Here is a 26,206-nt window from a genome sequence, read left to right on the forward strand (position 1 = left end):
AGCAGCACGCGACAACCTCTCACACATCGCCGCAACAATGAGACTACCAACACTTGTCGCCGGGCTTTTCGCCTGTCTTGCCACCAATGTCGCTGCTACTGCTTTGACCTACAAGCTCGATGCTCACGAGAAGGCCTGCTTCCATACCACCACGAAAAAGCAGGGCGAAAAGATCGCATTCTACTTTGCTGTGAGCCTCCTTGGATGATATCATGCCCACCAAACCACGAGCTAAACATGTACTCTAGGTCCAATCTGGTGGTTCTTTCGATGTCGACTACGTTGTTGAGGGTCCCAATGGCAAGATTATCATGGATGGTCAAAAGGAGCGACAGGGCGACTTCGTCTTCTCCGCCAACGTTGTCGGCGATTACTCCTTCTGCTTCGATAACGAGATGAGTACTTTTGCCGAGAAGTACGTCGACTTCGAGATTGCTGTCGAGAACGAATCCCGCGCCCAACTCCCTTCCAAGCAGGGTACCACCCCCGAACAGACATCAGCCCTCGAGGAGTCCATCTTCAAGATCTCTGGCCAGCTCTCCACCATCTCCCGAAACCAAAAGTACTTCCGAACCCGCGAGAACCGAAACTTTGCCACCGTCAACAGCACTGAGGGCCGAATTATCAACTTTAGCATGATTCAAATCGGTCTCATCATCTGCATGGGTGCTCTACAGGTGTTTGTTGTTAGATTCTTTTTCCAGGTAAGTCTTGTCATGCTTCAAACTCAAGAACTGGCACTAAACTTTATAACTAGGGTGCGCGCAAGGGTTACGTTTAAAGAAATCGCTTTATCATGTGCAATGCTGGACACGGGTGTTATGAGGCGCGGGAATAAAAAGGAGATGGATATCGGAAGTGATATGTATAATCAATGGAAGCAAAGCGCTTGGCTCGGCTGGAAAGCCTTGCATGCATTTGGTTTTGACGTAAATGTTTGAGATATTGAAATGAAAGCTGTCATGATACGCTTTGATACTTTGCCTGATTAAACAATGCCTTTGCACTTGGAAGTGAGTTGTCTTAGATGAGTCGGCTTTTACCAATACTGACACGCCTATTAAACCCGAGCATTTTAAGTTTGTAGCACCAATCCATATAGTTTCTGATGTGTTCTGATATGGTTCAAGGGAGGCCTATCAGTAGTTTGTAGTTGCCATTGACGTATGACGTGCAATGGAGCATTGACGATAATTTGGTGATTGCAATAGTCAATGAATAAAAAGCTTGAAGAGGCTTCTCAGCTACAACCAAGCATATACTTGACACTGCTCTCTAGTACCTGTAATAAAGTTTCACAATAGCTAAGAGAAACGCATAAAGATGTAAGTCATGCTTACTACTGGTGCCTGGTGCAGCATTAATCGTTCACGTGGTTGCGCCTGCTAGATTGAGCTGTTGAAGGTTTATACTGGACACGGAGAAATTAAACAACTGCTATTTTAGAACGACTATGTAGCTCTACAGTAATAACTACTATCCCTACTATTAATGTCTTTAATCCCAAGTATTAAAGTTGGGAATTGTTTAAGTCGTTGCTAAATCTTGGCGCTGTCGGTTGCTCCAGACATCCCGCGCTAAGCCGCTTTGGGACCGTCGCCTCTTGAAATTCTAATAAACCTTGAAGCCTCGCGACCTGAACACCTCCAACATCATCATCTACACAACGACATAAAAATGACGTCGATCGCCGGGTCGCTACAGGCTGCGCTGCCAAAGCCCAGATACACGGGCGAGGAGGAAGAAGCCCCTGTGCGAGCGCAACAACGCGGTGTTCGAATTGTTGGCCCTGGCCAGCTCGACGAAACGCAGGTCGTCCTCAAACGATCTGGCCCTCCAGCATATGGCCAGCGCGCAGGATGGCGACCACGATCGCAAGAAGACTTTGGAGATGGAGGTGCTTTCCCAGAGATCCCGATCGCCCAATATCCTCTGGAGATGGGAAAGAAAGGCGCCAACTCCAGCAACGCGTTGGCGATTCAGGTTGATTCCGAAGGCAAGGTTAAATACGATGCCATCGCGCGACAAGGCCATACCGAGAACCGAATTATCCACACATCTTTTAAGGATCTGATTCCTCTTCGACAACGCGCCGATGCGGGTGAGATCGATCTTTCGCGACCCGACAAGGAGTCTGTGGAGGCAACAACAGAGAGGACGAAGAACGCACTGGCTGCCCTTGTCAGTGGTGCGGTGGCAGCTCAGAAGCCGAAGAATGTCAATATTGGACAGCGAAAAGATCCTACTTTTGTTCGATATACGCCAGCAAACCAAATGGGCGACAACTCCAAGAAGCAAGATCGTATCATGAAGATTGTCGAGCGACAGCGCGACCCTATGGAACCCCCGAAATTCAAGCACAAAAAGATCCCTCGAGGACCACCTTCGCCGCCTCCGCCAGTTATGCACTCACCACCCCGAAAACTCACAGCTGAAGATAACGAGATGTGGAGAATTCCTCCCCCAGTTTCAAACTGGAAGAATCCCAAGGGTTTTACAGTGCCGTTGGATAAGCGTTTGGCTGCAGATGGACGTGGATTGCAGGATCTTGCCATCAGTGACAAGCATGCTCAGTTCGCGGAAGCTGTCAAGATGGCTGAGCGTCATGCTCGTGAAGAGGTTCAGCAACGTGCTATGATGCAACAGCGTCTAGCAGAGAAGGAGAAGGCACAGAAGGAGGATAACCTTCGAGAGTTGGCCCAGAAGGCTCGTGCTGAGCGATCTGCTGCTGGCCGCGGGCGTAGAGATTCTCGCGGTTCCCACGATTCAAGGGACTCCAGAGACTCGAGGTCACGATCGCGAAGTTATAGCTATTCCGAGTCAGACCGCTCCGACAGCGAGGACGAGGAAGTCAGAGAGCGTGTCAAGGCTCGCCAGGAGAAGCAAAGAGATGAGGAGCGAAAGCTACGACAGAACCGCATGGGTGCTGAGCGACGAGCTCAGGTCATGGCCCGCGAACAAGGCCGAGATATTTCAGAAAAGATTGCTCTGGGTGTGGCCAAGCCTACACAATCAAAGGAGACCATGTACGACTCGCGATTATTCAACCAAACAAGTGGATTTGATAGCGGCATCAACGAGGACAACCCCTATGACAAGCCTCTCTTTGCGGCACAAGACGCCATGAACAGCATTTACCGACCACGGGTAAATGTAGACGACGATGACGATGCAGAGGCGGGTGACCGAGAGATGGCAAAGATTCAGAAGAGCAGCCGATTTGGCGAGGCTCTTGGAAAGGGAACATTTAAGGGTGCTGCAGATGCCGAGGTAAGCTCTTCATTTTTTTTTTTGTTTTTTTTGTTTTTCATCTACACATTCACTAACACGTTTTACACAGGCACGCGAAGGTCCCGTTCAATTTGAGAAGGATGCTGGAGATCCTTTTAATGTAGACAAGTTCTTGTCAGAGGTGGATCAGAACTCCTCTAAGCGTGGTTATGGCTTGCAAGATGATGATAGCAGGCAGTCCAAGCGGCCGAGAGTTGACCCTGACGACGATGAAGAATAATCAGCAAATTGCACGGAAAGGTGTGTACGGCTTATACAGTTAGACTCAGTCAGGCGTCAATTCGCAACTTTTTTGCATTAAAGGCAGTTTCACAATACCAACACTACATAAAGCACCGCCTGTGCGTCACCCATTAATTTTACTCAACCTCATAAGTGCGATCAAATATTTGTGCCATGACTGATATCTATCGCTAATACGTGGAATCTTTTGTTATCCTCGCCCTCCGCATTTCGGAAAATTGACCGATTTAGGTCTGTTTTGCGGGGTCCAGGTGATGAATTGTCATGTCTCGAGAAGTACGCATCGTGTTGTTGACCAGGTTCGAGAGGTCATTTGTCTCCGAGGTCTGATTTCCCCTGATACTCGCTGATCTTTGACCCGAGATCCGAAAGCCAGCGCTGCAATTTCCCCCGAATCATTTGCTAGAGTTCGGGTCTTAGCCTGAAATGACACGATCGACAGCGTCCCCATGGGGAAACACCATATCTTGGCCAAGCTACCCTTACCTTCGCATGGTAGCCTCGTCCCCCACAGGGGGAATTGGGGGCCTGTCGTGGGGTCATGAGGAGGCCTACTGGAGCTATAAAGGCGACATGAAGTCGCATTGAGTGACAGAATTGTCAAGTGACAGCTTCGAGAACTCTTCCACTTACATACCCTCGTCGCTGACATGAAGTTCAGCAAGCTTTCCACAGCTTTCATCGTCTCTTTGTTCTATGCGCCTCAACTAGTGGCCGCGGCTCTCAATGCGACAGAGACCGATACTCAGCTGGTCATTTCCAATGACCGCCTCTACGCGGCTGTCCAGAAAAAGGGCGGCGCTATCGTGAAGCTCACACTGGACGGAACGAACCTACTTGGCAGCCCATCTGGCTCTACTGGAATCGGCCCCTACCTAGATTGTTACTGCACACCAAAGGGCTTCTGGACTCCGGGCTCCGTGACGCCCAAGTACAAGCTCTTCAAGGGAAAGGATACAAAGGGCAAGGACTATGGCGGTATTGTCATGTCTGACACATACACCGAAACAGGACAGGTCTTGGAGCAATACTGGTTTTTGAGAGATGGCGAGACTGGCCTGCATACGTTTAGTCGAGTCGCCTACCACAACGAAGAGCAGCCGTTCCTTCGCAACCTTCAAGAACTTCGAACCCTCTTCCGGCCAAATAACGATATGTGGACTCATCTCCTCACCAACACGAAGCATTACGCACCTCTGCCCGGCAAGGAGGCCAAGGAGAAGCAGGTTGTGGTACAAGATGCGACATGGTACATGGGAAACACACCCAACGATCCCTATGTTAAACAAGAGGCGGACTATTTCACCAAGTATACGTTCCAGGATAATTGGCGTGATATCGACGCTTATGGATTGTGAGCTCCTCGGATTTAGTTGTTTAGAACCAAATTGCTGACAGATCAAAGGTTCGCGGATGGCTCCAAGACCGAAGATGGAGATGCTTACGGCGCTTGGCTCGTCATGAATACCAAGGACACTTATTTTGGAGGTCCTCTACACTCTGATCTAGTCGTCGATGGTATTTTGTACAACTACATCAGCTCCAACCACCATGGAGATCAAACAGTACGTTCCTTGCCATACACATCAACGAAATGGTCTGCTAATTCTCATAGCCCAATATTACCAACGGGTTTGACCGCACCTTTGGACCTGTAAGTGTATTCAAAGCACCTGCAACGATATTATCACTAATGGCTCAAAGCAATACTTCCACTTTAATCGATTCCCTGGTACGACCGATATCCTCAAAGCCCAGGCTGACGCTGCTCAATACGCCGACCCAGAATGGAACGCCGATTTCTATGATTCTATTGCCAAGCATGTCCCGAACTATATCCCTACCAAAGGCCGTGGAAAGTTTGAGATCAAGGTTGATCTTCCCAAGGGAGCTAAAAACGCCATTGCTGTTCTCGCACAGAGCGGCGTCGATTTCCAGGATAACGTCTTTGATACTAAAGCCTACCAGTACTGGGCTAACCTTGATGAGAGTGGCAGAGCGACTATTCCCCGTGTCAAATCTGGGACATATCGCCTCACTGTTTACGCTGACAACATATTTGGGCAATATACACAGGATAAGATCAAGGTCAATGCTGGCAAGACTGAGAAGAAGAACGTTCGCTGGAGAGAAGAGTCTGCCGGCAAAGAACTTTGGCGAGTCGGTACTCCTGACAAGACTTCTGGTGAATATCGTCACGGTTTCGAACCCGACACGTCCAAGCCCCTGCAGCCGGAACAGTACAGAATCTATTGGGCCAACTGGGATTTTGTCAAGGATTTCCCCGACGGTGTCAATTTCAAGGTCGGCGAAAGCGATGTTGGCAAGGACCTCAACTATGTTCACTGGAGCGTTTTTGGCGGAAAGGGTAATTACCCTCGCCCGGAGCAGTATGTTGGCAACGGCGATGTGAACAATTGGACACTTGCATTTGACTTGAAAGAGTCGCAGTTTAAGCACAAGAAGCGAGCTACATTTACGGTGCAGCTTGCAGGTGCAAAGACTGCTGCGGGAAACACCGACGTTTACAATGCTTCTGAGCCTCACTCGAATCTCAAGTATACTGTCAATATCAACGGCAAGGATCTTGAGCCATGGGTCATTCCGTAAGTTGAGCTTTATTGTCTTTGAGGAATCGCATATACTAACTTGGGTTGTAAAAGATACTACCAAAGTAGCTCTTGTGCTGTGCGCTCTTCTGTGAGCTGTTACAACATTGCTCACAAGTTCGAATTCGATGCCAAATGGTTGAAGAAGGGTGAGAACGAGATGGTTCTGAGCTTGCCTTACAACGGGACCAACTATGAGTCTGCTGTGCTTCCCACTTCTGTCTATGTGCAGTATGATGCTCTTAGGTTGGAAATTGAGTAGAGTTGCGGATTATGTATAGTTAGCTGGGTTGAAGTTGATGTTAATAAACACAACTTGCGATTATTCTTGAGCAAGAAAACGACCACGAAATGTGACGCTGGATCGTTCGATATCATACGACAAGGCTGAGATAAAAAAGAAATTTCCGATTGTTCCTGCAGGATCGGATGCTTTAATGGAGTTTCACGTTGCGATATCGCTAAATGGGGGTTTGAAGGATCACAGAGGTGGAGTTTTAGGCGTGTAATCATCAGCTGATGGAGGATCAACAGTGAATACAAGAACTGTATTCAAGAATACTCGATTTCGGAGGGTTTTTATGTTTTAGTGATCGGCGTTGAGTAAATGATATATATAAGAGACAAAGAAGCCTATAGTCTCAAAAGTGTCAGCACAATCAACACCAACACCAACCACCACTGCAATTGAAACTGCATTTCATCAATCGACATCACATCAACAATCATGGCTTCTGGGGCCTTTTTCAATCCGAGGGTTCTCCTTCTGACAACACCCCTCGTCTCATCGAGCATTACCCTTTGGTTCGCCCGCGACCAGAGCTTCTTCCTCTCACTCTTCACAAAAGCGCCCATCGAGCGCCAGAAAGCCAACGAGATCATCCCAGGCTACATCGCAAACTTCTACGGCTCAGGTCCATGGGCTGTTCTCACTTTTGTCGGCCTCACATTCACCACTTCCATCAGAAACATCTGGTCTGAACGTGCTCTGCTGGAGTCTCGCGGATCGCTGTTCTGGTACGGCTGTTCTGCTGCCCTCGCGTTGGGCCACCTGGCATATGTTCCTGCCGTGGCGTGGAAGCTTCGTGCCTTGTGGGAGGACAACTGTGCTGGTGAGGGGACGGATAATGTTGGGATGCTGGAGAGATGGTTGACTGTCAATAATACGAGGATGTTTACCACAGATCTTGGCGCTTGGGTTTGTGCTGTTGTCGCTATTTCAAAGACGCTGACTGTCTAAAAGCGCGGTCTCATGATATCCAGAGTAGGCTAGGTGGTCTTGGTCTTGTAAGTGTGGTATTAATAACTAATCGAGACTGGGGGTTGAGGGAAAATATCAAGTACTAATACTTGAACCCAACAATAAATAGCAAGGAATAGTTATATGGATTCGTCACCTACAAGCATTCCTCGATCAATCTTTATTTTCGTTCTTATTAATAGTACGCATTTAAGATAAGACGGACTTCGGCACACGACAACCCATTGTTTAAGAGTATTCTCGGCTGCACGGCAAGTTTCGCCTGGATTCGTACACTCACCCTTGGCTGTGTTAGTGTATGGTGGCTGTTGATGGCGTTTCAATCCATTCCAGTCAGTATCAAGATCTTCAAGTCCAATTGTCCAACACATAGATAGCATCTCTCTCATATTCTATGCATATTATGAATTGGATTCGTTTTCGAGTAAAGGATTCTTATTGATCCTCAAAGAATGACGTGTTGCCAGGCTGTTTTCATTACCTCTAGTATCGAGCCACGACGTGCTAGCTTGCACTTACATGGTGGTTCCAGCCTCGATTACGCGTCTCTATCTATCAATAAGCAACTTGGACCTAAATTCGCCCTTGACACATGTAAAAAACTGGCTATTACCGCAATTTAGCCTCGTATTGAATCGAGAATAGGTCAGATTTTGACTTTCGGGGGTTTATTTTCGTGGCGATTGACCGTGTTACCCCTGAACATCAACCGCCATATACATCATTATCACCAAATACAGCAGCACTTTTAAGACGCAGCCATCACCAGGAACGTGTACTAACCGGGGACACGGCATTCAATGTGGAGAATGCGAGAGCAAACGGTCAACTCAAAGTTACCTAGGTAATACCTTTTTGTATAAATGTTTTGAATCATTCACTGCTAGACAGTTGGCAGGCAGTGGAAGGGCAGCTGCTGTAATATACTAACCTGGTTCCAAGGGACGCTCCCTCCTTAATGTTCCAACCAAGATTCCTCCCCTCGCTCCTTCTTGTGATAAAAAAAGAATATTGATTCACTTGTATCCTCCTCGCGCTCGTGCCTCTGACCGAGACATTTCATCAACATCCACATCCACATTCCATCCCATTCACCCGGCCACTCATCCATCTCTTGATTCTCTTTCCATCACATTGATCGCACTTGATATCATCAACTTCATCTCCCCATTCTTTGACCCCCAACACAAGATACACTCAGCCTTGCCCGACTCTGTACCATCATGTCAGGGTATTCAGAAGAGTTCAAGACAGGACCAGCAGCGCCCGCCTACGATGAGATCTTACCCTCTCGACAAGGCCAAGATGTTCGCCACGCTTCCTCTCGAATGCCTTGGTGGAATCCTAGGTACTGGAGAAAGGGCATCTGGGCTGCTGTTATTCTGGCCTTCGTTGTTGTCTTGATCATCGTCATCGCTGTTTCGGTCACGAAAGTGAAGGAGAATAGATATCCCGATTACTCGCCGTTGTCATATAGCTTGGCAGATACCTGTAAGTCGGCCATTTCTATCCCTCAAAGCTTTCCTAACAAAAGCCTAGATGGAGGTGAATCCTTCTACGATCAGTTCAACTACTTCACAGGATACGACCCCACCCAAGGCTTTGTTCATTACGTCCCACGGGAGCAAGCACAGGCTCTTAACTTGACCTCTGTTTCTGCTGACTCTGCTTTCCTGAGAGTTGACACTTCTGTTGACCCCAACTCGGAGCCCAATGCGTCAACAGGTCGCTTCTCTGTTCGAGTCGTGTCCAAAAAGACATATGACAGCGGCCTCTTCATCTTTGACATCAAGCATACTCCCTACGGCTGTGGCACCTGGCCTGCTCTTTGGCTCACTGATCCTTCAAACTGGCCAGAAAATGGTGAGATTGACATCATGGAAGCAACCAACAAGGCAGACACTGGAAATCAGATGACGCTACACACTACTAAGGGTTGTTCCATGGACGTGCGTCGCAAAAGTACAGGTGAAATCCTACAAAAGAACTGCAATCACGAATTGAACGACAACGATGGTTGTGGTGTCAGGTCGAACGCTGATGGATACGGCACTGGTTTCAACAAAAACGGGGGAGGTATCATGGCTGTGGAATGGCGAAAGGAAGGTATCCGCATGTGGCAGTTCGCCAGGAACTCAATTCCATCCGACATCAAGTCAAACAAACCCGCTCCCAGTACTTGGGGTATTGCCGTCGCCGATTTCCCCAGTACAGACTGCGATATTGGTTCTCACTTCAAGAACCAAAGTATCATTGCCAACATCGACCTGTGCGGTAGTCTGGTGTCCCATGTTTGGGCTGACTCCGGGTGTAAGTCTATTCGTTTGATCCAGCAGAACTTGGACTGACATACATACTCGCAGGTCCTGGTGACTGCAAGAGCCTCGTTGCTAACAATCCCGAGGCATTCAATAATGCCTACTGGGAGTTTGGTTCTTTCCAAGTGTACCAAGCCAAGTAAGCCGGGATATGGCTGAGGAAAATTGCATGGTTTATGAGTTGAAGCATGGCGTTTAAGGCGGTAGGGAGGTTCCCTTTCATTTTGCACTTTCGGATAGGCATTTGTAAAACACGAATTCTGTTGTTATGATACACTGTAGACTCATGTGTTCTACACGAGCAGCTCCTCTATGAAGCATGGGTATTAACACACCTTTTTTGTATGTATGCAATGTCTTCTTCTCCACGTCTATTCATATGCCGCCCCGCGTATATAGTGACCGAGAATTCAAATGAGGAGAGAGCCTGTCTCCTAACGCCTTTCCTATGCTCTTGAAATATGATAACCGTAAAACTCCCCAAGCCGCAGAAAATCCACACGTATCAGTACATCTCTTACAAGTCACTCATCGGCCCCATTTTTGTTTCTTATCGGTTCGTCAACATTTAGTCGTCCTTGGGTGGTGATCGCATGTAGGCATCAATAGCCGCACTGAAAGCAGCAAAGGCCAAGCAGCCGCCAGCAGCAGCTTGAGGACCAGCATTCTTGGCTAGGATGCCGCCTGTCAAGCATCCCGCTGCGACACTGTTGGTGAGATCGTTCTTCGCACGCAGACCCTCGATACCACACTCAACGCCAGAGTATAGCGCTCCGACCTTTCCAAAGTTCTTGGCCATCGACCACGATCGTGTACCCATGTCCTTGAATCCGATCTTGAGTTGCTGCTTTAGAGGCATAGATGTGACTGCGTTCTGCGGGCTGCCGGGGGCGGCTGTGTGGTATGGAGTATCGTAGGACATCTAAACCAAAAGAAAAGATTAGCTCATGATTAAAAGCAAAGAGTTGTTTTCAAGACTGGGGTGGGAGACGTACAGAAGCCATAAACATTCCGAACAAACCGCCCATACCAAAACCCATCACTCCAGACATGACGGACTTTCCGAAGCAAGACTCCATCGCAGCTTGGACCTATATTTCTCACCATTAGCTATTGCGATTTCTTACCCCCGCCACCATTTTCCGAGTTGCGCATTTTTAACGTACAGCTTTGATGTTGGGATCTTGAGGACCACCGATTCCGGGGGGTGCGGCAGCGCCGCCGACTGGAGGGGTCATTCCTGGGAAGTTCATTGTCGTGCGTGTGTGCGAGGAGGAAGGTAGGTAGAGATGTTGGATTGAGGCGGGACGTTATCGCGGGTTTACGGGTGCATGGACTTGAGATTTACTGGGGAAATCTTTCGGGATTATTTCTGCCAGTTTTGACCGCTTCCGGGGGCGTTATCGGCGGACGGCCCCACCTTGCCGCTGCGGCGATCCCGGGCACTCGGACTTGGACTTGGACTTGGTCTCAATACCTATGCACGACTTTGATTCATCTTGAAGGGACCAAGGCAGGTGAGTAGCAGAAATTAGGGACTTGAAGCAATCCAGACGAAATTATTAGACCACTCTTAGGATACATAAACACTAAGAGTGATCTGACATTTATGTTGACTACTAAATCAGTTACGGTCTTTATGCAACCCGCCTGTAAGGGTCGATCACCATCAATGAATGTCAAGTCTAGGAGTGTTGCACAGGGGATCAAAACCTATCATGTATCACAACAAATAGTTAGTGTCTGGCAATACCTGTCGAGTCAACATGTCTACTTAAATTTCAATTATCTGCCAGACTGTTCATCATGAGGTGTATTTTCTCCTGTCCTATCTCTAATTATACATTTCCTGTTACCAAGTTTCAGCAACCAACCCCCCTAACCACATGTCTTGAACGGTAAAAAGAAAAATCATCACTCATTCTCTGGTCGTCGTTTCTGTCCCATGCTCAATCCTCATCTGCCCCTCGTCCAATCTACTATCCCTCATCTGTAACATATTCTAATCATATCTAGTAGTTGTTTCTTTAGTCGTATCGGCGTGATTGCTGCTGTTCATCTTGTTGGTGACGGACAGGCGCATCAGGAAGTCTGCGACGCTTTGGGGTGGAATCAGGGGCTTGCATGTGGCCTTGTTCGTTGGAGAAGTTGCGCTTGTCAACTCGTCGGTTCACCTCATGTGGGTAGTAAGAATCATACGCCGGTGTTCCAAACTCGCGAGGAAGCATCTCGCGAATGGATGGAAGCCTTCCGTCCCATTGCTCCTGATGTGTTCGCTGGCGGCTAGGACCTGGATCGGCCCATGAAGATGCATAATCTGGCGTCGGTGGCTGAGGTGACTGAGCACTGGTACTTCCTGAAGTCATGTACATTGCCTCTTTGGACCTCTGGTCCTGTTCAGCTCTGTATGTCGAGTGCCAGTATCCCCCTTCCATCTTCACATCGGCAGGCTGTTTCAAAAGCCCAGAACTGGGCTTCGGGGTGTGCTCAAACGCCATTGCTGGACGCCCAGACATTTGACTCCTATCAATTTCTGAGCGATCAATTGACTGGTTCCAAACGGAGACGGATCCGGAGCCAGGAACGGAAACAAGTGCAGACTTGGGAAACGGGTAGGGCCGAGAACGAGTATCAGCACGGTCAGGCGTGGTATATCCTTTAGGCGGCTGTTGTTGAGCTCTGTTGCCTGGTGTAACCGAATAGGCCCCAATCTCTTCCAATGTCTTGGGCATGCTGAAAAACGGCCGGGGAGGCTGATCCTCGCCTTGTCGCTCCCAAGGGTGGCGTGCCTTGCGCTGCCGTCGGGTCTTCGGCTTCGGTTTCGCTTTGTCCTGCAGAAGTTCGACGATTTGAGGGTCGAGGGGCTCTGAAGCTGAAGCAGAATCATTGGAAGGAGTAGAGGGCCGACGAGATCCATGCTCTTTGAAATATGCTGTTGCTTTGTCAGGGTTAAAAGGTTAAGAGGGATATCGAAACCACACTGACCTGCGTCTTGCAAATACTTGTCGACAAATTCGGCAGCCTTGGGAGATCTGTGACCAGGCTTGATGTTCTGGTAGTGATGCTCGTCTACCAAAATTAGCCGACAACATGGCAAGAGAACATTATTAACTCACAGAGCATCGTTCCAGTATATACCCGGCGAGCATTAGCGCCAGATAACTTGTTCATTTCATCAGCAAGCTGTTCCCATGAGAGACAACCGTCGTCGTCTGGGTATGCAGCAGCTGCTGATTGGGGAACAATGACTTCCCAGAACAAACGTTCCTCGTCCCTGGACCAAGTCTTACCGCCCATGGCGAGTCGGAGCGGATCAGAGTTCTTGTACGAAGTGAAGCGTGGCGATGCAGAGACAAAAGTGACAGGATTTATATATAGGAAGTGATGATGGATGTATAGAAGTGCGATGTGGGAATGAAGACAAGGAGGCGGGTATGGAAGTTCACAAAGATGCTTTATAGACAGTATGGGATAACAGATGAGTGATTCAGTCCTGATTGCATATTCAAACGGAGCCATGATTAGACTCAGGGACGGTCACACGTTCCTGCTGAATGAGAGACAATAGGGCAGATTTTGCTGTGATTCATTGCAAACACAATAGACTGGACGAACTGATTGAACGCAAGGAGCCACGGCAAGTTTGCAGACAGATATTCATTCAACGACAACGCCCGCGACAGTAACTACTCCTCAAATATGCTTCGAGGTTCAGGGGCATGCAAACCTCGGGCAATTAGGAATGATGCCAAAGGGCGTTCCAATTTCGAGAACTGGTGTCGTCAGTCAGCGTTTTTTGGGCGCATTCGTTTGAGATTGAGGGGTAGACAGCTACTCACGATGCTCTTCTTCTCAAGGGGTATGACTCCGTCTTTTACCCAGAACCCCCACCCTCCGGTCATATTGGCGAGCATCATATCCGTCGTCAGTCTATCACCGACAAACGCAACATGTCCGGGGTCTGTTACTCCGGTCTCGGGATGTTTCTTGAAGTACTCCATGATCTCCTGGCCACACCCTGGCTTCTTGACCGAGTGCGACAACACTGTAATTTCAGTGTTCTTCTCAACTTCAGCAGCAAGTTGTAAGTTTTTATCCCAGGAAGTTGCGCCTGCGGTATTTGAGACCACGAGCAATTTGCGTCCAGGATATGCTAGTCTTAGCTTTTCGAAGTGAGTCTATGCATAAGTTTAGTAGGCGGCCATGATCGAATTTGTGATTTTTTAAAGAACAGCCACCTTGTAAGATTCGTACACCTCAATGCTATCGGGATAGGCAAAACAATCGTCTTTGTCTAGCACGACAGCCTTGATCTCTACTTTTCGGCCATCTTGTTGAAGGCCCTTTTCTAAGGGAATTGGTAGATCATTGAAGGTTGATACTGTATGATGGGGTAAACAGAGGCTCGGTTTGAATATGAGCCTTGTTATATTCAATGAAGCTGAAAGATTAAGATTCATCATATTTTTGATTGTTATAGAAATCGTTAATAAAGAATGAAACAATTGAATGTCGTTGAGGAAGTTGAGCTCGCGCCACATTTACCGGTGCCACTGGCGCCACAGCAATTTAGCAGGCGCGTTACCAGTAGTAACTACGCGACGGGCGCCTTCCTTGCAATTCATTATTTACTTCCCATTCCAGCGCAACATCAACATTACAAGAAATTGGCCTCTGCAAGATCGCCTGTAATCTTGTCACCCTCAAAGACTCCAATATGCCTCGAAAAAAGGCAGTCGAAGAGTCTGACTCTCAACAACTTCCTACGAGATCATTGCGAAAAAGAAACCACCAGGAACTCGAAGCCATCCCAGAAAGCGACCAGGAGGAAACAAGCCCTGTAAAGCGACAACGCAGCCTGGGCCACGAATCCCCATCGAGCAATGGCGAAACAAACGGAAACATAAATGGGTTCAATTCGAATGGCGTAGAGAATGTTGCGGCCAGCGAGTCTGAATCATTATCGAAAGTCGACCCAGAAGAGACCCCTAAACCTGCTCCGAAGCGACGAGGTCGACCACCGAAGAAAGCAGTCAATGCTGGCTCTCCTACGCCCAAAGCAAGCCACACCGCTCTCTTTGGGACGCCCACAAAGAAAGCACGATTTGGTCTAAACCCCGATACACCTGGAGGAGCAGATCGATCTGCCAAACGAAAGAGTACAAGAGCTCTGATCGAACATGTCGTTGGTGATGACCTCACGGACGAAGAGGAGTATGACGGCCTTGCGCAGAAAATCTACGAATCTAGTGAAGACGAAGATGCTCTCGAAGGCGATAATGCCATTTCGGCAGAAGCATCAGGTCTTGACGAAGCCGCAACACCTTCCAAGTCGACGCCTCGGCGCAAAGCTCAGCGAAAGAAGCCTGCCAGATCTCCGACTCCTCCCCGTGACTTACCTCCTCACGAACTATACTTTGCGCATAATAAACCTGGTCGGGCAAAGACATCCAATAATACGCTTGGGTCGCTAGCTTTACTTACTCACGATGAGTATTTCACGATTGTAAGAGAAACCAGCGACCATCACGAGGGTGATATCGAATTCCTGGAGAGTTTACATGCTGAGTCGTTTCCGCAATGGGCATTTGAGTTATCGCAAGGATTTAATCTATGTCTTTATGGGTATGGCTCAAAGCGACGGTTATTGCACAAGTTTGCAGGTCACCTTCACTCTCGAAGCAGAAAAGAAAAAGGAGACAAGATTGTTATCATCAACGGCTATGCTCCTAATACTACAATACGCGAGATATTAAGCACAATCGGTTCAGCTGTTGATCCAGCCCATCGCATCCCTCTCACGCAGCCTGCTGTCATGGTCCCAGCCATTCTCTCTCATCTCAACACTACCTCTTCGACGATCACGCTTATCGTCAACTCCATCGATGCGGCACCACTCCGCAAACCTGGGTCCCAAACTGCTCTGGCGCAACTTGCAGCACATCCTCGTATACGCTTGGTATGCTCAGCTGACACGCCAGACTTTGCGCTACTCTGGGATATTGGTGTGCGATCAGCCTTTAATATGGGGTTCCACGATTGCACAACCTTTGCCCCGTATACCGCCGAATTGGATGTTGTGGATGAGGTACACGAACTTCTTGGTCGGAACGCTCACCGAGTCAACGGCAGAGAAGGTGTGGCGTTTGTTCTTCGCAGTTTGCCGGAGAACGCGAAAAATCTGTTCCGTCTGCTGGTTGGTGAAGTACTGATCGCCATTGAAGAAGAAGGCGATGGTGGCGATGAGCCAACTGGTATAGAGTATAAAATGGTGTACAACAAGGCAGTGGAGGAATTCATTTGTAGTTCCGAGATGGCCTTCCGAACACTGTTGAAAGAGTGAGTTTACACCAACCTGAATTGCAAGACCTTTACTAACGAGTACTAGATTCCATGACCATCAAATAATCACGAGTATGAAGGACGCTCTTGGAACAGAGCTTCTGAGCTTGCCGTTCAGAAAGGACGAGCTGGAGGCAATTCTGGAAGATCTCACGTCATGATGTAACAATCGCTGTAACATATAGAACCGGAAACATACATAGGATCATCGGCGCTGGTGTTGGTATTGGAGAAAATATTGAGCAAGTTTTTTGCATAATTGGCATTGATAGGGTATTAGATATATCATGCAGGGAATTCATCACCCTGGAATTCAGACCACATCTTTGAGCCTTTTGTGAACATTCATTCATCTCTATCCAGCCGTCTGGCCTGCCTGAATGTCTATACCAGTCATCCGCGCAAAATCATCACCGGAACGCCGCCATAAGGTGCCTCTATATTAGACACCCAGGCTTTTCACACAAGTCCACAGTACCACGGGCACAATGACATTGTCATTTCCGCCGGTAAGAACCGCTTCTGTTAGACTCGCCATCGAGGCGCACATAACAACATTTCGAGTAGCAGCAACGGGCCCAGGTTGGTCGCCCGCAACTGGCCAGCCGCCAACTCGCAACCACATACTGGCAGCACCAAGGCCCAGGACAACTGCCACTGCAAATGCAAAACTGCCCTCGAGACTCTTGCCGCCGCCCCAAAACCACTTGCGACGTCCATATCGACGTCCTATAAGTGAGGCCGCTGCATCTCCAAGTCCCACGCAAATAACGCCAGCGACAAGACTGACATCGCGACCTGACACTTCCCAGCCAGACAGGTAGTCAGATCCCGTGCGTGGTAGAGAAGCGAGGCCTAGCCAAAGAGGAATCGCACATCCAATAAGAAGAAAGATGTGTGAGATGACGACAGGGCCGCGGAAATCCCTGCCGTCAACATATGGCGCCAGGAATGAGGCAATAGGTTTCGATAGTGGGGGAAGCTGGCTCGCTCTGAGGAGATCCAAGATCAAGAAGACCGCCAGAATTAAGGAGAGAGCCAGAGCTGCGTACGTAGGGTCCACAAAAGTTGCAGGCAGAAACATCCCAACCATCATAAAGTGAAATACTTTTCGCCGTGTGTCTACCTCGTAAATATCCTTGAGGCGAAAGACAATGATCAGACCAAGAATGAGGATGCCCAACCAGTAGATGCTCAACAGAAGTCGAGTGTTCGCTTCGCCAATGTCGTTATGGCGAACATGCTGTACCCAACCATACCGGCACTGTTTGTCTTCTGTCGGGTCCACTCTTGGAGGCAAGCAAGCCCATCGCTCCAAGTTGTAACTTCCAACTTGATATCGGAACCAAGACCAGTCACCAAGAAGATAACCAAGAGCCCAGCCTATTGGCTCATTGCCGTCTAAAGCCATCCTCTCAACATAGGTGCGGATGCCGCCTAGCACGACTGCCAGTATGCTTGCATAAACATATCCAGCATAGAGCCACTTCCTCATCGTCGCTTGCTCTTGTGTAAGCTTGAAGAAGGGTCGAACAGACATGGAAGTTGCTCGTTTTCTACGTCCCGAGGGGGTGTGTGTCGCATTACGTCGGTTTCCCGAATCAAGGTGCGGTAAAGTGTGTCTCCGACCAAACGACCAGGTTCCATCTGCAGCCGTGGGAGAAGACGGCGCGCTATCGATGTCCGCCGGAGCAGGAAAGCCGGGTCCGAATGTTCGTACCCTTGTTGGCTTCTTGAGTAAGGGACCTCCTTCATCCTCGGAGGAACCTGCGGTATCGTAAACCGCATCCTCGTGTTCGGCTCTCAATATTTCGTTCCTGAGGCGACGTAGAGAGAACAATTGCCAGAAGTTCTTCCAGAATGGTGGCTGCTGGGCGAATGATGCCCTACGGAACCGCCACTTTGGCACTCTGGCCAACGTAATTCCCCAACGAATGACAGGACCACAAAATACAAGTAGTGACAAACCACCGCCCCAAAGAAGAGCCTTGAGAATGAGAATTTGGGGCGAAGAAGCTAGAAGTAGAACGTTGATAAGTGCAATTGATAGTAGCTGAAGCTCAGCCGTCAACAGACTTGTGGTGGTAAGATAGTGCAAGACCACGCATAAACTTTGGTGAAGAGGGTACAACAATACCGCCGTCTCTCCTGCAATAAAATCTTCCGGGTGTTTGTTTTCAAAATTTCCTCGTATTTCTGGACTCCAAACCAATGGTATGCAAGTAATACCCCATGCTATAACGTCGTAGGAAGCATAGGGGTCGGCTTTTGGAATAACGCTTTGCGGAATAGAAGCAAGGCTCAGAACAAGGTTTGGAAGTATTGCCGCGGGGTTATTCGACGAAATCAGAAGTGAAACGAAGAGGGTAATCGCCGAAGGGTATAATATAGGAGCGGGGTCGAAATGTGCTGGCAGCTCGAGGGGTATTGTGTGGGATGGTGACTTCTTGCGATAGGCCCATGCCACAACCCGGATGGGATACAGAAAGAGAAGCCCAGCGTACAGAACGCCGAGCAGGAAGATATCTGGATATTATAAGTCAATCGAATAAACATTGGAGGAAAGATGTATACCTTTGCCCCATATCTTCAAGAGCTGTAAAACCTGCGAATTTGAAGCTACCATAAGGCCCAAAGCCAGAACAATGCCCGCTTCAGTTGCGCGTCTTGCAACCACCCGTCTTCGTCGTTTGAGAGCTTCAAGCAAGCGTTTCGTTTCCGGCGTCTCAATGGGCATAGGCGTCTTGTCGATGGTGCGGGCAGTTTGGCCATCGGAAAGTGCTGGTGATGGGAGAGGTGACGAAGACCCAGACAGAGGTTCATTAATACCTCTCAACCCTTTGTGCAAGTTTGACCTCGGCGCTGGTAGACCTCTCAAGTAATGTTCGTCATCGGCTTCGGAACCGCTATCACTCGTCTGCGGAGAGTCCTTGAGAAAAGATGGCCATGTTGTTGGCGACGTCTCGTGGTGAGCATCGTCACTAGTCTTGGCGGATTGCGCTTGGCGGTTGCGTAGAGAAAATCGATCCTGAAGATGCGGCAGGTCTGTACTCTGGTGGTGATACGGATGAGGCGACCGCGATCGAGCTTGAATTATCGCTTGTTCTTCGGGGTCGAGGGCATTAAATGAGTCGGGGCTGAGATGCTCTGTCATGACGAGGGAGTTCAAGGTGCCGCAACAGCAATCATCGAATATGAACGGGGTTGCGCATGCGCATAGAGCACTGTGAAGGAGGGAGCGTCGCAAACGGATATGTCGGTGGAATTACTGTGTTAATGAGAGTATAAAAGTGTTGAATTCAAGGCAATTCCCGTCCGTGGCTTTAACTCCACGGTGACGATTTTGTTGACAGAAGCTTGAGCATCTGTCTACAAGACGGCCACATGTGAAAGTGGCCTTGTGCATCGGCCGTTTCGTCAGCCAACTAAACTATCTCCCAATCAAGACGTGGGACTGGAACTGGACCTGGAACTGGACCTCCCAGGGCACGGCCACTCACAAGCCACTGCAATGGAGAGTGGACAGTGGACAGTAGCTCAATAAAGCAAGAGATGATTTTCAGAGTTAATATAAGCTTCAATTTACCCGATAGCAACTATAAGCCAGATTGGATAGGAGTATTGTTACCTAACAAGGTATGCAGTTGCAGCAAAGGAGTACGTGTAAATCAACATATGAATAAATCGCTTTCTCATGGCTTCTCCACCAAATATGTTTCTTATCAATTTTACACCCTCCCTCCGAAATATTATATCATGATATTCCACTATCAGGACTCCTCTCTCGGCAAGCTACTTGCCTGAAATGGAAGCTTAACAGAATATGTACACCTTCCGCCGGTTTAGAGCCTGCCAGGACCGGGAGAAAGGAGACAGCAGGTTGTCACGTGCATATGACATTAAAGCTTTGCCAAAGTTCAGTCATCTCGTTCATGGAAAACAGCTACAGTATACATCACCCGATCTCCTATCAATCAAGTCATCACAAAATGCATGCCGCGTCTTTTCTGCAGGTCTCACGGATGTGGTGACCAGGGTTTCGGGTGGTCTAAATTTAGACATGTCTGCCGTCTTTAAACTCTCAGCCAGTGGCAGACGTCAAATTCACTGCGCCTGTCCCCAGAACTTCCAGCATACGAGATCCACGCAGGCTATGCTGAGATGTTGAATAACGTCGTGTAGTTGTCAGTGTGACATATACGCTTGCGATTTGCCTCGACATTACGTTGAAAACACCTGATGCCCTTATCACCTGGTGGTGCGATACCATTTCCAAACCCGCGGGAGTTGAATAATAGCACGAGTTGACAATGTCGTTATCTCAGAAAGCATCGCACGGTCAACGCTACGAATCAAGTGCAAAACGCCAAGGGCTGCTGAGCGTTAACGTTGTCAATAGCACATTGGTTCAGCCATTGACTTCAGAACCTAAAACTCGGCCAACTTCAGCTGTCCCACGATAATCTGCATGTTAACTGTCTGGCAGCAGCTTGTCTCGAATGACATCTGCTGGTTGGTCAAGAAATGTGCTAAGCGTTGGGTGACTGAGATGGCATGTCTCAGTCAAAGAAAGTGTCTCAATAACAGGTGGACGGTGGCTCGCCGGATCATGAAAGACTTTCAAAACTTCCACTGTTCCTGTTCTCCAAGAGACCTAGGGGCTGGAGTTTCAAGCTATAAAGTTGAGGTGTGGTGACTTGGACAGTGATTCGGTTCATCATGACAGCCAAGGTCGTGCAACACTCAATAATAAATCATATATCGGCCAACCATGCTGTTTCAAAGACATCCGTCCTGCAACGGAATCGACATACGTCGACTGCCAAACTTGGTCGCGCGGAGTTTTTGCGGACATTCAAGTTTAGAAGGTGTGCACGATGAGCATGGCAATTACTCAATAGAAAAACTCTTGGGATGGGCCGTGAGATCCGGTCGCATACATCATATCGGCTTGGCACATTACCAAATCCGCTTCGTCTTAACGGACACGCCGTTCGGAGCCAAGGACTGTGCACGTATCCATCCTCGATCTCACGGACAAAAAGAAGCACCCAAAATAAGGATCAACCGAGATTTCTATCGTATTATTACCCAACATAAGAGGGCACATCCGTCATCATAATTGGCGATCAGCTCAGACTGGGGTCGTGAAGGAGTCTTGGTGATGACGATCGGAAACCAGAATAATCAAGTCCAATGAACAGAAGGCGTCACTGGGTCGTTTGCACATATCAAACAGGGGGTCTTTTGTATCGCATCACAGAAGAGCAGGAAAAGATTCTTATATCGATCAAGCGTTAAGATTTGTGTCAACCCCACTGGCCTGGTTTTACATACAACTTGGACAGGCATCCAAGTGTGGCTGGATGCTGGCCAAGATCAGTTGTGTTCGACAGCGCGATTTCAGTTACAGCACAACATCAACTCACAGGAAGGGTTGGATAAGAAGGCTAGCAACCTCAAAATCAGGGACAGGGGTCAGGGGTCAAACAGAGCGGGTCAAACATGGAATGACGACCGGGGCCATGCGGGCAGAGAAGGGCACATCTTCTGGGACCAATAGCTTGGGTCTAAACGTTGACCCGCTCGCCGCTGCCGATGCTCATCTTTTTCTGTCGATTTTCTCGTATTCTCATATCAGGGAGGCGATTGTCTCTCCCCCTTTGACGTTTTTACATCAATTAAATTGGTGATGGAGCCTGAGAGCTTTTTAAAGAATACGAAGAACAACACGATGCTCGTACTCTGTACGTGGCATGAAGGATTGTTATGGCACACCAAAAGTCCGGACAACAACTTCGTCCGTTTGCCGTTACATCCACAGTGACATCACCCAAGTAGTATCTAGCGTTACGTTGAAGAGGCGCGGCGCCATCTACACGACGGAGCGGAGGGATGGGATAGACAGGACAGGAACCAGGGGGCAGGCAGAAGAGACCTGTGCTGCCAGCACACTGCAGTGGTTCTGTTGACAAAAACAACGATGCAATGTGGTTGGGCTAGATCTCACATGCAGCACTTGCCATCACACATTGGAGATCAAAGTTGTCGCAGCCAACTACAACACGTAGGCAAATGTGGTCACGGTTTTAGGCTTAATAAAGGCTGAAACATCCCTTCAGTTTCTACGGCGATGTAAATTACATACGAGCCTCAGCAGCTCCGCCCTTGTCAGATGTACATACATACATCAGGTCAGCCAGCTAAAGAAAGACTTTCTCCAGGGCCAGGCAAGCAAACGCACGCCTCACGTCTGGGACTGAAGCTTATCAGCGACAAAGAAAGGGCTAGACTGGCTTTGTTGAGCCGCCCCTTCGCGCCTAAACTCCACCAAAAGCACATCCCTTCCAGGCTCCCCGGGCTTGTTTATTACAGCTCGAACGGCCGGTTTTTCAAGGGACAGGCGTGTAGCGTGGAGCCAGCCATCTGAACTTGGCAGGCCTGGCAGGACGACAACCCACTAGGCAAGGACTAGCTTTCGGTCTAGGTAGCTTCGGGGTGGCTGTCGTTAAAACTGCAAGCGGCTCCCTCCCAGGCCGAAAAAAGAAACACACCAAATGTTTAGTACATACATAGCGAATCTGTCCAGACTTGCAACGAACGACCTTTATTCTCTTTTGCCACGACAGACAAAAAATAAGACTACAGCGACAAATCAGAACCAGCTTACTTGGACCGCTGTGATAGTCGTATGCAGCTCAGCCTCCTCTCGCCAGCACTAGCGTAGTTCTCGGGACTTTTAGCTGAACGGATCCCCCATCACCCATATCCCTTCCCTCCATCATCTAACGATCCACTGGCATCACAAACGACAAGCTGCATCTAACACAAAACTCTCCTCCTTTGTTGTCTGCTAGTCTAGAGATTGGCTTACGTTGACTCAACTTGACGAACCTCAGCTCGTGTAACGCCCAGTCACTCCACTGCCTCCACTATCCACTGCCTCCACTCCCTCCCCCAGCGCCTCCATCAACTGTCAAATCTCTCTCATACGCACATCACCAGTTTTGTATCCATTCATAATAACTGGAATTGTGTTGACTCCTCCCTCGGACGCTAGAGCCACCTCCTCAGAGGCTCCTCTACTTGGCACACGACACCTTTCATCATCGATAAAGAGATCCGCTCCTCTCATCAGCTGGCGTCTGCAGATTCTTAGACCCTAGCTTGTTTACTGTACTGCACTGTCTTCACCACTCGCGTTCTGGGTCCTCACTACTACTGTACCTCGTCAACCTCACCATCACCTCCCAGCCAGTCGTTTATCGTTTCTTCACAAATAGCAAACCCAAAAAAAAGCTGCTTTGTTGGGTCCGCATACCGTATTTCTGGACTATTTTCAGCCGCTATACGTCCTCTGCATATCCGTCTCCAGTCTTGGCCTCGCTTGATATCGCTCTGATCGACTTACAAAACTCACCGTTCTTCCATCCTCCAAGTCCTTTTGTTCATTTGTACACACAATGGCATTTAGCGACATCAAGCACGATCACAGCATGGAGGCTGGACTGTTGAACACTGACCGAGAAGAGAGAATCATGTCGTCCAAGGAAGCACTACTCCAGGATTCGGAATCTGCCCAGATCACCCCAAGGACAACTACCAAAAGGATATCCCCAGCAGGCAAGGCTTTGATTGCTCTGGCTGCTTGCTGCCTCTTGGGAGCCGGTGTGGCATCTATTGGTGGTGCTACTCGTTTCTGCCCTGGACATCTCCGCCATGGAGACCTCGTTGGAAAGCATGGCATGAGCGGTCACCGTGCAAACCTCTCCGAGTCTATGGCACAGATGGTTCGACGACAGAACACACCAGCCCCTACCGACACAGAGGATTCTACCACCGAGCCTACTAATGCCGTTGATGAAGCCTCCAATGAAGCTTCGGCACCTACGGCCCCAACGGCACCTACTGCTCCCACGGCACCTACTGCTCCAACAGCGCCCACAGCTCCTACGGCCCCTTCAGACACCGCAGTGCCGCCCTCGGACACTGCTCAGGCGCCCACGGACCAGGCTTCTGCCACCCAGGCTGAGCCAAGCGATGAGCCAAGCGATGCTCCCACAAATGCAGCATCAGAGACTCAGGGCCAAGCCTCGGTCACCCAGAAGCCATCTGACACGAGTGAGCCATCCTCACCTTCGCGACCCGCGAGCTCTGAACTTGACGAACCGACCCCTAACCCGGATACAGGCCGCCCCTCTGCCACTGCTGCCCAATCTACCGAGGAGGACTCCGCCACTGAGGACACTCCTTCTGCCACCCCGTCGGACGAGGAGCCCACGAAGCCTGCATCAAACACGGCTTCTACCCAGGGAACTACTCTTCGTACCACGGAGACTCGACCAGCGTCAACTCAGTCCGATCCCGAATCAACCGCCGATGATTCCGCCACTGCCACTGGTACGTCCGACTCGGAAGAGGAACCTTCCGAGACAGCTCTCTCTTCTCGTGCTTCAACATCCAATCCTCCTGCTCCTAGTGCTACAACCTCCACTGCTGCCAGTACGTCTACTCGAACAAACTCTTTGCCTGATCCATCCTCTTTTTCTGAATTGCCGTCCGAAACGGTATCTTCGGGTGAGACAAATCAATCCACCGTCCTTGATGAAACCTCCACTGCCGCCGATGCCTCCACTGATGTCGACACTGCCACTGTCCCCTCATCCACTACTGACGACGCGAGCGATGTCCACTCTGATTTGACCTCGGAACCAGCTTCCAAGTCAACACAGGAATCAGGCACAGCGTCGCGGACTTCAGAGGGAGGAGAGACAACCACCGGTATGTGGGATGTGTCAGCAGCAATAGGACCCTCTACCGGGCCTTTGATGCTGGTTCAACTCCCCAGCCTGCCGTGATATTATTGCTTCGTGCTATTTCTCCATCAACCTATTGCCCAAACTTCGTGACTTCCGCAAGTGCGCCAAAATCGGGACAAGCCGTTCATTATCACCCTGACTGTTGCTCTCATGACACTTGCCAGATAATCTTGATGATCGTATTTGCTAACTTGACCATAGATGATCAGGAAACCGCAACTCAGACCGATGAGGCTACGCAAACCGATGAGGACAAAACCACAACTGAAACAACAGAGTCCGAGCGACGCACTATCACCGGCACAGGTACCAAGCCAACCTCTAGCGCTATTCCCAAGACCTTCACCTCGACACTCGAGGATGGCGGTGTCACCACACTGACCTCGACCTCTTGGGTTGAAGTTGTCCCTGCCGCTGAAGCTACTGGCAGCAGCAACCCTGACCTCCAGAACGCCGCTCCTCGATCGGTTGGTTCCATTCTGGGTGCTGTTGTTGGCATGGTCTTTGGCGGTGTCATCCTTCTGTGAGCGGACGACAGTCTTGTCATTTCTCCGCATTATGCGATGATCACCACACAGATATTGTGGTAGATGAACATAGCTGTCCAGTCATGGGCGGCAGCTCATATTATATGGGTTCATTATGAATTACGGTCCTTTCCTCACGGGTACAAAATTGGGTTAATAGACTGGGACAGCATCAGACGTTGGGTACATGGGGAAGCGTGTTGTCATTAGACGAGAGCTTCCGCTTATGGTTGCATCTCGAAGGAGATCTGGAACATTAATTGGCGCTTAGCATATTAGCCGACCGCGATCGTATCTAAAATGCATAGTACATGAGCGAATACAAGACATTTGCATTTCCCCCCTATTTTGATGACTGGCTAAGATAAAGATATGGTGCGAAGATGCTTCAATATGCTTAAAGGTGTATACATCTCATACAAATTGTACTCCTAAATGGCAATACACTATCGATCTTGGTAAGAAAAGAGTGTAGTGCCCAGTAGTGCTACCCGGAAGCGCAACAAAAAAAGAGACCAGAAATAGAGTTCGACAAGACCACAATAAGGCTACATGATCAGTTCGCAACTACTTATACCAAAATATCAGTAAACTGCCGAAGTTGCGAGAATGCTGTTATAGTTAGTAAGCTGTACATCGCCGATTCATGTGATCATCTCGAGTTAACAATCGAATATAGTTTGTCAATGATTGATTAATTGCTAAGGTTTGAGGGTATAACCAATGAACGCCAGTAACTTCCACACAACTGCATACATCCTTCTCGCTGCCAATATAAATTCCCGTCTCGGTGCCT

General features: G+C 49.0%; 10 protein-coding genes across 10 annotated transcripts; 7 read left to right on the forward strand and 3 right to left on the reverse strand.

The window, feature by feature from the left end:
- Positions 1 to 37: 37 nt before the first annotated feature.
- On the forward strand, positions 38 to 781 carry FPSE_00873 (uncharacterized protein; the record flags this gene model as incomplete). The annotated part of the gene is made up of 3 exons (XM_009253993.1): positions 38 to 190; positions 249 to 704; positions 758 to 781. The coding sequence occupies 3 exons, from the start codon at positions 38 to 40 to the stop codon at positions 779 to 781; spliced, it is 633 nt and encodes a 210-aa protein (XP_009252268.1).
- An 896-nt stretch (positions 782 to 1,677) lies between these two features.
- On the forward strand, positions 1,678 to 3,511 carry FPSE_00874 (uncharacterized protein; the record flags this gene model as incomplete). The annotated part of the gene is made up of 2 exons (XM_009253994.1): positions 1,678 to 3,270; positions 3,341 to 3,511. 2 exons carry the CDS (start codon positions 1,678 to 1,680, stop codon positions 3,509 to 3,511), a joined length of 1,764 nt encoding a protein of 587 aa, XP_009252269.1.
- Positions 3,512 to 4,184: 673 nt separating this feature from the next.
- Positions 4,185 to 6,405, forward strand: FPSE_00875 (uncharacterized protein; the record flags this gene model as incomplete). Its single annotated transcript, XM_009253995.1, has 5 exons — positions 4,185 to 4,888; positions 4,940 to 5,099; positions 5,150 to 5,188; positions 5,239 to 6,140; positions 6,198 to 6,405. The coding sequence occupies 5 exons, from the start codon at positions 4,185 to 4,187 to the stop codon at positions 6,403 to 6,405; spliced, it is 2,013 nt and encodes a 670-aa protein (XP_009252270.1).
- Positions 6,406 to 6,870: 465 nt separating this feature from the next.
- FPSE_00876 (uncharacterized protein) lies at positions 6,871 to 7,383 on the forward strand (the record flags this gene model as incomplete). Its single annotated transcript, XM_009253996.1, has 1 exon — positions 6,871 to 7,383. The coding sequence occupies one exon, from the start codon at positions 6,871 to 6,873 to the stop codon at positions 7,381 to 7,383; it is 513 nt and encodes a 170-aa protein (XP_009252271.1).
- Positions 7,384 to 8,627: 1,244 nt separating this feature from the next.
- Positions 8,628 to 9,865, forward strand: FPSE_00877 (uncharacterized protein; the record flags this gene model as incomplete). The annotated part of the gene is made up of 3 exons (XM_009253997.1): positions 8,628 to 8,895; positions 8,944 to 9,714; positions 9,768 to 9,865. The coding sequence occupies 3 exons, from the start codon at positions 8,628 to 8,630 to the stop codon at positions 9,863 to 9,865; spliced, it is 1,137 nt and encodes a 378-aa protein (XP_009252272.1).
- Positions 9,866 to 10,290: 425 nt separating this feature from the next.
- Positions 10,291 to 10,975, reverse strand: FPSE_00878 (uncharacterized protein; the record flags this gene model as incomplete). Its single annotated transcript, XM_009253998.1, has 3 exons — positions 10,291 to 10,644; positions 10,718 to 10,813; positions 10,889 to 10,975. 3 exons carry the CDS (start codon positions 10,973 to 10,975, stop codon positions 10,291 to 10,293), a joined length of 537 nt encoding a protein of 178 aa, XP_009252273.1.
- A 774-nt stretch (positions 10,976 to 11,749) lies between these two features.
- On the reverse strand, positions 11,750 to 13,019 carry FPSE_00879 (uncharacterized protein; the record flags this gene model as incomplete). The annotated part of the gene is made up of 3 exons (XM_009253999.1): positions 11,750 to 12,654; positions 12,708 to 12,791; positions 12,839 to 13,019. 3 exons carry the CDS (start codon positions 13,017 to 13,019, stop codon positions 11,750 to 11,752), a joined length of 1,170 nt encoding a protein of 389 aa, XP_009252274.1.
- Positions 13,020 to 14,439: 1,420 nt separating this feature from the next.
- On the forward strand, positions 14,440 to 16,225 carry FPSE_00880 (uncharacterized protein; the record flags this gene model as incomplete). The annotated part of the gene is made up of 2 exons (XM_009254000.1): positions 14,440 to 16,061; positions 16,111 to 16,225. The coding sequence occupies 2 exons, from the start codon at positions 14,440 to 14,442 to the stop codon at positions 16,223 to 16,225; spliced, it is 1,737 nt and encodes a 578-aa protein (XP_009252275.1).
- Positions 16,226 to 16,506: 281 nt separating this feature from the next.
- FPSE_00881 (uncharacterized protein) lies at positions 16,507 to 19,218 on the reverse strand (the record flags this gene model as incomplete). The annotated part of the gene is made up of 2 exons (XM_009254001.1): positions 16,507 to 18,590; positions 18,639 to 19,218. The coding sequence occupies 2 exons, from the start codon at positions 19,216 to 19,218 to the stop codon at positions 16,507 to 16,509; spliced, it is 2,664 nt and encodes an 887-aa protein (XP_009252276.1).
- Positions 19,219 to 23,527: 4,309 nt separating this feature from the next.
- On the forward strand, positions 23,528 to 25,410 carry FPSE_00882 (uncharacterized protein; the record flags this gene model as incomplete). The annotated part of the gene is made up of 2 exons (XM_009254002.1): positions 23,528 to 24,845; positions 25,085 to 25,410. 2 exons carry the CDS (start codon positions 23,528 to 23,530, stop codon positions 25,408 to 25,410), a joined length of 1,644 nt encoding a protein of 547 aa, XP_009252277.1.
- Positions 25,411 to 26,206: the final 796 nt, after the last annotated feature.

The sequence above is a fragment of the Fusarium pseudograminearum genome, chromosome 3 (genome assembly GCF_000303195.2).
Source record: "Fusarium pseudograminearum CS3096 chromosome 3, whole genome shotgun sequence".
In the NCBI taxonomy this organism is placed as follows: Eukaryota; Fungi; Ascomycota; class Sordariomycetes; order Hypocreales; family Nectriaceae; genus Fusarium; species Fusarium pseudograminearum.